The sequence below is a fragment of the Prinia subflava genome, chromosome Z (assembly GCF_021018805.1).
Source record: "Prinia subflava isolate CZ2003 ecotype Zambia chromosome Z, Cam_Psub_1.2, whole genome shotgun sequence".
Classification (NCBI taxonomy): domain Eukaryota; kingdom Metazoa; phylum Chordata; class Aves; order Passeriformes; family Cisticolidae; genus Prinia; species Prinia subflava.
The window spans coordinates 77,425,249-77,438,451 of record NC_086283.1 but is presented as its reverse complement, the minus strand read 5'-3'; the positions used below and the strand labels follow the sequence as shown (position 1 = coordinate 77,438,451).

The 13,203-nt window shown below is 38.1% G+C and overlaps 1 protein-coding gene across 1 annotated transcript; it reads right to left on the bottom strand.

Annotated features, from left to right (window-relative positions):
- Positions 1–1,497: 1,497 nt before the first annotated feature.
- SYT4 (synaptotagmin 4) lies at positions 1,498–11,724 on the bottom strand. Its single transcript, XM_063422668.1, has 4 exons — positions 10,601–11,724; positions 7,062–7,876; positions 5,370–5,490; positions 1,498–2,341 (listed from the first exon to the last, which is right to left on the bottom strand). The coding sequence occupies exons 1-4, from the start codon at positions 10,632–10,634 to the stop codon at positions 2,034–2,036; spliced, it is 1,278 nt and encodes a 425-aa protein (XP_063278738.1). The 5' UTR covers positions 10,635–11,724; the 3' UTR covers positions 1,498–2,033.
- Between the last annotated feature and the right edge of the window lie 1,479 nt (positions 11,725–13,203).

Here is a 13,203-nt window from a genome sequence, read left to right as displayed (position 1 = left end):
ATAAAAAGCATGTTTATGTTATTTTGAAAATGTATTTTTACAGAAATCTATAAACACTGTTGTATCAAACACATTCTCAAAAACTGGAGAAAATACTGACACAAAACCTGGAAGAGCCTCAATGGAATTCTTCCAGAACTATTTGTCTACTTGCATATTTCATATTTCAGTGTCCTTTCCTGCAAACATAATTTGGCCATATGAGAACAGGTAAAGTAGACAACAAATCCCCAACAGTTTTAAGTAGGACCTAGGTCTGTTGTTTAATGAAAGTAGGTTGACATTCAATGTATGTTTGGTTTGTTCTAACCTGGCATGCCCATTTTGCTACCTTTACTCACAATGAGCAGTACCTTAATTCCCAAGTAGTCTTGTTTGCTTCAATGGGATTACACATGACAAATGACATATGCAAAAATACTGAAAATGGTTTTCCACTTTTTTAACCCTTCTTATGTCAACAACTAACATCACTATCTTCTTCTGTATATATATTGTACTTGAAAATGAAGTAGGACTAATACTTGCAAACGATTCTTATCAGAAGTTAGTGCACAAACTTTAGGAAATAATCTGGTTATAGTTGTGCTATAGTTCTGACAGCCTAAAAACCTATCTGATGTGACCAAGACAAAATTTCACAGGTCTAAATGCTTTATTTATACACTTGTTATTGTTACACCTGATATTTCCTCAGCCTGACACAATTTAAGTTTAAATAGACGTGTCACACTGACATGAAATCAGGATGTTATTTTCCCTCACCACCACCATTTTCAGTACAGTCAGTAATGTACATTAATTCATATAATCAAAGTACTTTCCAAGTACTTTTTCTACATAATATTGGAGAAATTATAAAGGGAATTTGATTTCCTCTCCTGCAAAATTTAAAAAATGCACTGAAGTTTTAATGTTGGTATTGACTGTAATGGCATTTCTTACAGTTCGGGAGATTAAACATAGGAAGTTAAACAGCAGAATAAGGTTTTCTTCTTTGTCTCACTATTTTGTTTATTCTTTAATGAAACTATCAAAAAAATCAACTCTTTTTTAGTACTAGTGAATTGTTAAAATATAATTGGTGAAGAGTAATTGATTGTAATATCCTGTATGTTACCTCACCTCATCAGAAATTCTTTTGTGTGGCTTGAAATGTTTAAAGTGTAATCCTACCAAGAGGAAAAAAATGCAAGCCATATCTAACCCTAAATTCTAGCTATACTGTAACATGTACAGTCACCCGTAAAGGAGCCCTTTAAACAAAAAAATGGATGATAATTTGATCATTAGTTTGAAGTATGTATCTATTTTGGTCACTGTAATAAAACAAATTATATATATAAACTTACTAAAAAAATCCAAGTGTAAGTAATTATATAATATTTTGACACTTAAAAAAATAGTTTTATACAACATGATATGTAAAGAAAATGCTGAAAACATGTTTGTACTTTGGGATGATCAAAGTATAAGTAACCCAAATGTAAAAAAAAAGATTAAATTTTCATAAAAGAAGGTTTTTGGTGGAGGGGCAGAAGGAATTCCCCCCCAACTCACCCTTAATCCCCATGGCTTTTATAGATCCATCCCCTTCTCTAATAAGCCACAGGTTGGGTCATTTTTGGGTATATTGTAATAAGGTTATCTTCTTCCATATTTGAGTCACTAATAAGCGACACTTCCAAAACGTAGTTTGCTCTTCTTGAGGTTTACAGTGCTTCAAAATTTACAGGCCACTTAAACTCTAGAAGAAGATTAATCTGAACTAATGTTAAAGTTAAATGAAATAGAAATTTCATTATTTACTGTGAAAGTTAAGTTACCTTCTGTTCTGATAATTCAATCCAATTTTATTTCAAAGCCTCTGTCCCTTTGGGGAAACAAAAACAAAAAAAATGCAGTGAAAAGCTTATTATTAATTAAACATAGCAAAAAAAAACCCCAACAAAAACAAAACAACAATAAAAAAACCTGCTCCTTGCCTATGGAAATATATATAGTTATTTAGGTTTCATCCCCTCTCTAAGCTGCTAACCATCGCATAACATATGCCATTTGGCAATTTGTCTCCTAGGATATTCACAAATTTCTTTCCAGTGTTCTCCACCTGTTCCTTCTGCTGAAGATCCCAAGGTTAACCGGCCAATCACCTCATTCCTTGAGCCCCTATCTGAATCTAAAACCAGAAATTCAATGCTGATATCATCAAGGCCCTCACAAGGAATGTCAAAAACAAACAATTCATTGAACACTGCATTGGGGGTGCATTTCTTCACGTGGGTTTTCTTTTTAGAAATTCTCTTCTTAGCATGGTACAGGTTCACTTTGACATAAGGGTCTGTAATGAAAAGAAAGAGCACAAATCAGCTATTGAACAGTGTTTGATCATCTAGTTTATGGTAAATTCCATAATTATCCAATATAATTACATTGCACTGAGTAGTTGTCTCAAGTTATTAAAGATGATTCATCTAATCCAATTTTTAACTTTTTTCTTTGCATCTGAATGAGCCCCTTTATGGTGACCCAAACTGTTTTCAAGGCAGGAAGTGAAGTTTAGACTGTGATCAAACGCAGGTGTTTCTTTCATTAGAAAAATCCTGTCCTGCAGTCCATTAAACCACCAACACCTCTACCACATTCCAAGACTGTGTGAAAGTGCACAAAATTCTAAAAGTCTCTGAAAAATATGTATCATTACATATTTGTGTGAATCAGAAATTTTTTTTTCACACATTCTGTTGGGATATAATCCTATCACTAATCTAACTTATGAAAAGAAAATTTTCATAAATGAGCGAATAAACTTGGGCTGAGAGAATGGATGTGATAGATCTGCTGAGGTTCTACTGAAGTCAATTAACCTGGTTAAACTGAGGCCACCAATTGTTATTGAACAAATTTGACACTAAATTTTAAACATAAGGGTATGTTTACTGTTGGAATGCGTATCTGTCTTTACACCTGTGTTGTACTACACTTGAATATAGGAAGGAAAAATGTCCATTTTTGCTGCCAATCAACTTTGAGTTTTTGCATCCATCATAATCATTTAATTGTTATGAGGTTCCCTTGCTATCGTCTTCAATAATGGCCATATTTATTCTTTCAGAGGAGACATTTTATAAATCAACCCCTACAATTATCTTGGCATTTATTCAGTGAAATTGTGGGCCTGTTTCCAGATTCTAATAGTGCAGTGATGTAGTACAAAATCTTCTCTACTGAACCCAGTCAAACGTGATAGGTTATGTAAACAATCAGCCAAATTAATTATCAAGAAACCTGAATAGTCTTTTTAGAAAAGTAATACTAAACTGAACAATATTTATACATTTTATGTCACAGTTATCAGACTGAAATGGTTGGAGGAGCAAAAGTTATGTTTTTCCTTGAACTCAAAATAGTCTACCAGAAGTGGGGTGTATAAGAGTATCTCTTCACTTTCATAGTCTATCACCATAACGAACATTTCAAAAAAGGGCTTAATGAAAAACACTCACTGACTTTGAAATTATTATGTATCATACCAGCATTAGAAACACCAAAATCAATATCAATCAGTGGATTCATAGTGGTTTCCATTTCTTTTTACAGGAAGTTTTCTGTTACCTTTGACCAACTACTAGATAAGGCTAGAGAGTTCCACTTGGTTTTATCAGGCTAATGAAAGTCACTCAGGACCAGTGACCACAGAAATCAAGGAGATTGGGAAAATAGAAGAGCTTCTCAATATAAAAAAATTCCCTACTTCTCAAGGAGGTTGAATTGTGGAATTGTTTATTTTATCCCATAGAAACACCACTTCCCCCTCCTCCTTTCCCAAGATTAATGTTGAGATGAGGGGAAAGTCAGAGCGGAAATTATGACTGTACTGACTGCAGTATGCTACTGACACCCAAATATCTATTGCACCTGGCCTGAAAAACAGAAAATACTGAAAATCTGTTTAAATTAAGATGTTAACATGTTATGTTAACATAAATTAAGATTAACATGGCTGTCTGCAGAAATACTGGAATGGCATTCCCATAATAGCTAGCAAGGCTCTCCTGTAAGATGCAGGAAAAGCAAACAAATTTTACAGCTTTACTTGTAAGAGGTGCAGTAAACAATGGATGTTACATGGCATCCAGGTTGATGCTGTGACTAGGAGGCCTTTTTTATCAAGTTATTTTCCCACTTGGGTAAGCATCATGCAGGTCTATTGAGATCAGCTGGCTGTCATGTGGTCTTCATGAAACAACTGTCTTCTGTGACTTTGGTGTTTTTAGACTTTGTGGTTATATACTTATTAAAAGTATATATCCTTTCTCTTAGTCAAGTAAATTGTTGGGCTACATATATAACTTTTTTTTCTTTCTGATATATGAACAAAATTTAGATCAAAAGGAAGACTTAGATGGAATTCAGTAAGAGTTACCTACAGCTTTGTTGCATTGGATTCAAGGTGGGCTCACTTTCCAGGTAAATTGCAGTATTAGAAATACAAAAACTGTATTATTGGCTGCAATGACAATTATTCACTGTTTCCAAAAACTACTTCCTCTTCTGCTTCTTTCATAATATTGAGTGCTATGAAAGACTATAAGTTCTATAAATAAGCGGCAGCAGATGTGGTACTACAGCCCTTTTTTGTGTACTCTTGTTTTTGTGTGGCTCTTATATATAGGACATTAAATTTTATACTGTTATTATGTTATATAGTATATTATATAGCCTTAATGTGTCTTCTATGTGCAATTAAAGAATTGGCTTCAGACAAGGTTCCACTGAATGAGAAACGGCAGGAGACAAGGAGAAGAGAGGATAAAACCTGAGCCTTCTTAGAGCACCCCAAGTTTGGCTCACAATAAAGCATGTGTGTCATGCTGCAGCCTCCTCCCAGCACTGGCACAGCTCACCTTTTCACCCTGCCAAAAAAATGTTAGTGCTCAGTGGGCCAAATTCAACACAGAGGTAAGAGGCTGCTTTTCTTCTGAGATAAATCATATGATGATCTCACTCAATACTGATTTTCTACAACTAAACTCATTTTTTGTCATAAATAAAAGCTTTTGGTATCTGCAAACAACATCCCACGCTTATGGCAGATGGGTTCTGTTCAAGACAATCATAAAACTCATTGGTTTCCACTGCTAACAGATGTCACCTTTTTTTGATGTGATTGAAGAAAAAATTTGTAAAATACATACCCTAAAAATAAAGTATTGACCTAGGTATGAATAAAATTAATATGCTGTAAATAATAGAAACATCATTTCTGCATTTATGGAATATTTTTAGTCTTTAACATTCTGCATTTCAGCTGTCTTTTGTCATTCTGTTTTATATTCGTAGGGCACATTCATTATTAAAACCATTACCTGATAATCCTGACACATCAGATTTAGGTAGATGCCTGGCTTTTAGAACAACGACAGTGAGTGTGTTTGTTGTAGATTGATAACAGAGAGAGACCAGTAATTCTCCACGACCAGATGATTTCTGAGGAAATTAAAGGAAAAAAATGGAATAAAACTATTTATAAGTAATTATATTGACCAAGCTTTAAACCAGAGTTTAAAAAGTTATGAAATGTCACAGAAGTGTATGCTCTGAAACTGTGTAAAAGGACATAATATACGGAGTTATTCTGATTTACATACTGTCATTAGTGAATATAGTTTTTCTCTATATTAGTTATATAACTTTTCCTATGATTGGTTATCAGACTAAACAAAAATAAAAAAATTTAGAAATGGATAACATAGGTTGACATGTCATCACTATCTTTGGAGAGTAGAAATTAAATCCTGAGAAAAAAAATCTCATTTAAAAAAGAAAATTATCTTAAGCAAAGCCAAATTGCATAAAAATATACTGGGGAGAAAAGATCTAGTACAAGTATAGAAAAAATATTTCGTAAATTATTTTAAACAGGAAGGATTCAAACTGTCAGTGAAATCTTATCCTCTGACACTCTTTAAAGCAGTATAATATACATGAAATAACAGATCAAAGATTTTCTCTATGATGTTTGATTTGAATTTGCAGGAGTAGTTTATTTCAAAGGGAGAAAAAAGGCAAGGGAAATAAGAGGAGATAGTACCTTATTTATCAAAAAATCCAGTAAGTTATCAACAAAAGATCAGTGACATACTTATATTTGTTGCCATATAGTGATAGAATTGCAAAGTAACAGTATTAGCTACAGGTATGTTGCCTAGTAGACATTTATTTTATTTGGCAGTATGCTTGTCATTTGAAGCCAATCATGTTGAACATCAATACACATTCCGCTTCTTTAGAAGGGACTTAAGAGACATGTGTGCAATGCCTGTGCATTTCTGTGGTTCAGCTGGGGTGTAAATGACCCTTACATTCTGAACTGAGACAGCACAGGATGGAATATTTTTGTCCCAGTAAAGTCAGGAAGTTTTGTTGGTAACTCCAGCAGGTCCATGGCCTCACCCTTACTACCCTTAGTAAAGCTGTAGCCTGTATTACAATTCATGAGAGACAAGGTGGAGACAGCACCAACGTGCAGGAACATGCTACAACATCAACATCATTATGGAATCTAGCAGGTCCCACTTCCCTAAATAAAGACTACCTACATTCCTTAAGAACATGCTACACAACCCACGCAGTTGACATTTCTATTGATTTCAGTAAGATTTAAGAAAGAATTATGTCAAATATAAAAGGGGACAGAGGAGAAAGGGAATAATACATAAATATTTTTATTCTTTCATTTAAAAGCAATTAAAAGCAAATCAGTGTGGGTTGAGTCTGCTTGAGCTAACTGGAATGGGTCCACTCAAACCAGCTTGACCAGATAAATAAAAAAAAAAATAGAGCTTAGGGTATTAACAATTTCTTTCAACATGCTTGCTGTAATTTTTTTTTTTAATTGTATATGTGTAATGGCTTCCTCACACTGCCATTAGGAAAGTATCTTAGGAATTGAATGGTGAACTTTTTGGCTTTTCTTTCCAAGATGGCAGCAGCATTACACGAGAATGTCAATTAACCCTATCACAACATTTTCAAACTTTGAATAAAAAAGATGTTACCCTAACATTTCTTTTGATGATCTCTCTGTCCATTAGCAGCCTTCCTTCTGAGAGTTCAATTCCAGCGAGGGGGATGAGGACTTCTCCAATGACATCATCTCTGGAAAATCTGTCAAAGCTCAAGACCATGAAGTGAAGTGTTAAGTCTTGAATTTGGCTATAGGGGATCCCATAAAATGTGAAAGTCTCATCGAAAGCTGGATCTAAGGTTTTTCTCAGCACTCTGGTTTTCACCTTGTGCTTTTTCTCAGGCAGGATTGTCATTTTGATGTAAGGATCAGAAGTCATTGACTGTTCATCCATTGCTGGCAGCCCATGAGCTTCTTTGATGTTCACTACAAACGCTTTTTTCTCAAAGTTATACTCTAAGGAGAAAAAAAGAGTTCCTAGCTTGTCTTGTTTATCTTCAGATGACAGGGAAGTGATGGATTTTAAGCTATCAGGGGATACTGAATCTTTCTTCCTTTCTGCAAAGTGCTTAGGAGATGAATTTTCAAGATCTGGAAAGCCCTGCATTTTTGTGGTTGTTTTGGGGAAATTGCCATTTAGATCTCGCTTCTCCAGGTCAAGATGGAGAGAATTCTTTGGCATTGCTGATTTATTTTTTGCTTCACTTTTATCATCTGCTCCAAACTTCTTCTTGCTGTTGAGATTCTCAGGGTAAATATCAACCCCCTTCAGAACATGGACAAACTTGTATGGAGGGGTCTTATTGGACTTGGAAGATTTGCGTTGGCAGCAGATCCAAGCAAAGAGGGAGACAGAGAAGACAAGGCCAAATGCACTAAAGATCCCAACCACTGTAGGAATTTCATCTGCAAATCAAATAAATAGCAACAAGCACATAAGCAGCAGTACCTTGAATTCTGCATGAGATTTAATAAAGCAGTAAACTAGTAAAGCAAACTGATGTGGGATGGTGATATCAGCAGGACTGACAGATTGGAAGTGCTCTGCATTGTACACATTGCTCGCCACCTGCAGGCACCAGTGTGCAGTCCCACTCTAAGGCATGCTTGTTATGCTAGTATTTTTCCATACACGGAAAGTTAGGGAGGAAAATACTATTCCCATCCTAATAATAATCACTGTTCATAATTTCTCTATTGCCTCAACACTCTGTGTGTAGTTTCTGAGCTTATATGTCTGTGAATAATACCAGCTCTCAGGTGGTTTCAGATTTGGGTTTACAGAGGTTTATTGGTTTGCTAAAACACACTCTGAAATATACATTACATATAGGTACATAATTTGTTTTCCATAGCGTTTCCTAGAATATTTAGTACACTCAACAAGGTATTTTTTTATGGTCTGATCCCATAATTGCCTAGAGGTTTATCTTGAAAGAAGTGAATTTAATTAGAGGTTATAGCACTCAAGAGTTTCACTGGGATTTTCAGGACTTTGCAGGAGGAAGTCTATCAAGAAAATTTAGAATAATTATATAGCAAGTGTCTTTTCCAGATAGATATGACATTAAGTAGTAAGTGAGTTCAAAGCTGAAAAAATAATGTTAACTTTATCACTGATAACTGCTAAGCTTTAAATTTAAGACACTAAAGCAAAGCTTATGGGGAGTTTACAGAAAGGGTCAGTACTTCTTAGGAATGTATAAGAAAAAATGTTAAAACCATAATTCTTTACAATTTTAATATAAATCCTATAGTTACACTGAATAAAGAGAAACCTGAGCAAGTGTTACAACCTCCATGGCCATGTGGATATATTATTTACATATGAAGTATCATTAGCCCTTCAAAGCATGCATCAAAGGGTAAATGAGCACAACTAATTAGAAATCCAATTTTGCCCATAAGTAACATTACTAAGTGAGTTTAAACCTCCCAGAATGTAATAATCAGAGCTTAATCTTTATTCCTTGCAACCCTGGATGTCCAATAGGATATTAATGTTGTGACATTGTTTATGCATAAAGGCAATTATATAATAGCTCTTCTTCTCCCTGGTCATTCTGGATGAGTAAAGGAGAACAATCTCCCTGTATTACTAAATCCGCTTCACCCAGGCAAAAGCTGGGCAGATAAACGTGCTGCCAATACACCTTTGCTTTATAGTGGGATGATTCAGAAAAAAAAATCCTTAACAATACTATCAGAGCAAAGTAGGACATAATGTTCCAGCACTGAAAGGATCAGGCCTGGCTATTAATTTTTTATGACAACACTTTCCTGATGCCTACAAGCTGTACAAGTCTAGAGACTTAATAGCAAGAACTTAATGAAATGACTGAAAATCATATACATAAACAAAAAGTATTTTTCCTAACTTAAACACATGGTTTTAAGTTTCAAGAATTCCCTGGGATGCAGAAATTTAAATATACATGGTATAAAAATAGAATTCTAAAAGTAATTGAAAACTAATCAGAATACTTTATTATCTCTTAAGAATGGTTTGTATATTTATAATACTTTCTCATGAGATAACAGACTTTTTATAGTAATGGATATTATGTTCTACTTTAATTCCACAACTACTGAAAGTAGTGGTAGAATCAATTTGATGTTTAAAATATTAATTATCTTTCTTAAATAAGTAATTAGAACAGCATGATGTCACAAGTGTGGTTAGAAACCTCAAGTGGGTGGAATAGGAAAGAAGATGAAATGGTAACTAAAACGGTTTCGTATTTACAACTACTTGTGTCAAAGCACGAATTTCTTGCCTTTGTCATAATCAACTGGTTAACATTCAAGGCAGTAGAAAACACCACCTGATTCTGGGAGAAGTTATTATTCCGGTTATGTGATATAAATCTAGAGTCTCTTCACAGAGAGTTAGTGGAATGATCCTTGAATCAAACCACTGCTAAAGCAAGCGTAATGTAGGCTAGAGTCAATATTTGTAAAGCCGAGTTGAGAAACATTCCCTCTTGCTGCTTTTCTGACTAAAGTAACATAAGTATTTATCTTATAAGTCCACATACATGACTGTTTCTGAAACTTCTGGTACCACATTACTTGTAGTGCATAGAAATGACAAAGCTGAAAAGTTCATTGTCATCTTTGTTATTCTTAATGAAACCGGGTTGGTTAAGATGCAGCTGTTCAGCTAAAAACACAAAAATCCTGTATTTTCATCTTCCTATCAATGTCCTTTCACTTTAATGAACGGTTGACCTACAATAAGATTAAAAGGAATGACAATTATTCCAAGAATTACTTGAACAAAGATTTTCTCTGTGGCACAAGATGCATTTGCATCATCTAACTCTTGATGCATGTTACTTTAACAGAGACACAGAAAACAATCTCAAACCTCTCTCATCCAAAACCGCACCTACAAAAATCTCTTTATCTCTTCCGGTACTTTCCCAGGGAGGAGGAACAGGGAGGGAGGAAGGAAGGGAGATTAGGGAAAGAAAGCAAATTGAAACAACTTCTGAGACCTGAAGAGAACAGTGGGGGAAACCAGGTCTCCCAACAAGCTGCGTGCTGGGAGGCACCGGGAGGCTCAGCAGAGGCTGCTTTTCTCCCGGGAAGGGGAGGGGAACATCCCCCGGCCCCCGGTGCGCTTACCGAACTGCTGGCGGCTGTCCGCTATCGGAGCCATGTTGGTGGCGAGGGATGTCCGCGGGGCTGGAGCGGCTGTCCGGGGCTGGAGCCGCTGTCCGCGGTGCTGGAGCGGCTGTCCGGGGCTGGAGCCGCTGTCCGCGGTGCTGGAGCGGCTGTACGGGGCTGGAGCCGCTGTCCGCGGTGCTGGAGCGGCTGTACGGGGCTGGAGCCGCTGTCCGCGGGGCTGTAGCGGCTGTCCGGGGCTGGAGCCGCCTCCCCGGATGCCAAGCGACCTGCCCGGGGCACCAAGCGCCCTGCCCTGCTGTCCCCTAGCAATCCGCACTCACGGCACCCGGGTAACAGTCTTTGACAGCACAGTTAAAAAAAAAAAAAAAAAAAAAAAAAAAAAAAAAAAAAAAAAAAAGAAGAAAAATCAGAAAGAGAGGAAAAAAGGAAACATCAACAAAAACACCCAAAACCCGGAGACACGAACAGTGGGGACAGTGGAGGAGGAGGCTGCGAGGGGACTGGAGGAGAGGGGGGAGGGGAACCTTCGGTCCTCCCCTTTGCACACTGATTTGCAACCCCCTTCCTGTTTTGGCTCTTCTGAGTAGCTCCGCTCTGAGACTGAGTACGTGGTTGAAACCCAAATTGACGCAATCCTGACGCTACAGGGCTGAAATCAGCACCTTTCCCGCCTCCCTCCCCCTCTCCCTAGCCACCACACCCTCGCTCTTCTCTGTCTCTCTCTCTCTCCCTTCCCACACCCTCCTCCTCCCCCCTCCCCGTCCCTGGCTTGGGATTGAACATGCACTAATCGATTATTTTAACTGCCTAGCTGCAGGTTATGAGCTCCCCCACACACCCCTCCACCGGACACAAACAGTGAAATGGCAATGTCTGTGATTCAGTGCATCCTCTGAAAAACATGGGTGTGCCTCTTTTGCCAGAGTAAGATCTATTCATTTGCTTAATTAACTATCAGCTGTACAGGTTACAACAACAGTGTGAAAGAGTTGCCAACCTGAGAGTCCAGACGTCTCAGCTCCAGCTGCAGGGCACATGTTTTTCTTATTACTGACATGATACATTTACTTAATTTGAGTCACAAAAACTCCGGATGTGACTTGTCCCTTTGCCTCCTCCCTACTTCCTCTCTACATCTACCCCCACATAATCATTCAGCCCCCTCAGTTTAGAAATCCTCTTGCAGGTCAGGAAAGAAATGACTTTACCTAGATACTTCTAGATTTTATTGCTTTAGATGCCTTATCTCTCGGTGTGAATTGAGAATGTGGTAGGGAGACAGGGAGAGTCTGGCAGACAGGAGAAACAGGACAAGAAAGCGGGTTTGCCTGTAACCAGAATGTCTACAGCGTGTAATAAACCAAGCTAACTCCTTGTGAAACATAGCTGCAAAAGCCAACACCTGGCATCTGACTCCTCCTGGATTCAAAAGGAAGCATAGCAGCCAGATTTGGAGCTAATTCTTCTGCATAAATGGGAAACAGGTGTTGTTGCTTCTCTAAATAACAAAATCCAGATGCAGACATAGTATGGCATGACCTTACTCCATGATCAGCCACTTGGAAGCTAGTATGTCTTGCCCCATATAAAAAACATTCTTCTTTCTCAGTGAAGTCAGTGAAGCTCCCGGGATTTTAGAAAAATAAAAGTAGGATGATCATGGAATCACAGAATATCTTGTGTTCACAGGCACCTGCAATTGTCATCAAAATCCATCTCCTGGCTGTGAGCAGAACATTCCAAGAATCCCACAGTGTGCCTGAGAGCATTGTCAAAATGCTCCTTGAACTCTGTCAAGTTTGCTTCTGTGACCACTGCCCTGAGGAGCCTGTTCCAATGTCCAACCATTATTTGGGGGAAGAGTCTTTTCCAAACATCCAGTATGAACCTCCACAACTGAACTTCCCTCATGTCCTGTCACTGGTCACCACAGAGAAGAGATCAGTGGCTGCCCGTCTGCTGCTTCTCATGAGAAATATACAGAATGGTTGTGTATTGTGATGATGTCCCCCCTCAGCCTCCTCTTCTTCAGCTGAACAGACCCAGTGCCCTCAACCACTCCTCATTCTGTTTCACTTCTGGATTCTTCACCATCCTCATGGCCCTCCTTTGGACTCCCTGTAAGACCTTTGTCTCTTTCCTGTACTGTGCTACCCAAAACTGCTCTCAATATTCGAGGTAAGGTCAGAGCAGAGCAGGACAATCCCCTCCCTTGCCCAGCTGGCCATGCTGTGCCTCGTGTCCCCCAGGACAGGGCTGTCCCTCCTGGCCCCAGGGCTCTGCTGGCTTGTGTCCAACTTGGCACTGACCAGGACCCCCAGGTCCCTTTCCCTGGCTTTCCAACATCGCCTCTGCCAGGCTGTCTGTACATCCAGGGTTGTCCTGTCACAGCTGCAAATCTGGCACTTTCCCTTACTGAACTTCATACAGCTGGTGATTTCCCACCTCTGTTATTTGTCAAGGTCTCTCTTCAGAGCCTCTCTGCTCTTGAGGAATTGACTCCCAACTTAGTATCATTGGCAAACTCAGCTTCCCTTCAAGTCAACATGGCAAGCTGGTTTACTGGTTTAAAAACACACCTGAATGAAGCACCTGGCATA

Bases quoted from the DNA above. Each gene is read 5' to 3' on its own strand.
- SYT4 (XM_063422668.1), bottom strand. From the start codon at position 10,634: ATGGCTCCGATAGCGGACAGCCGCCAGCAGTTCG. The intron at 7,877-10,600 runs GTAAGCGCACCG...TTTGATTTGCAG, and splicing joins GGACAGCCGCCAGCAGTTCG to ATGAAATTCCTACAGTGGTT. The intron at 5,491-7,061 runs GTAACATCTTTT...TAATTTCCTCAG, and splicing joins TCATCAAAAGAAATGTTAGG to AAATCATCTGGTCGTGGAGA.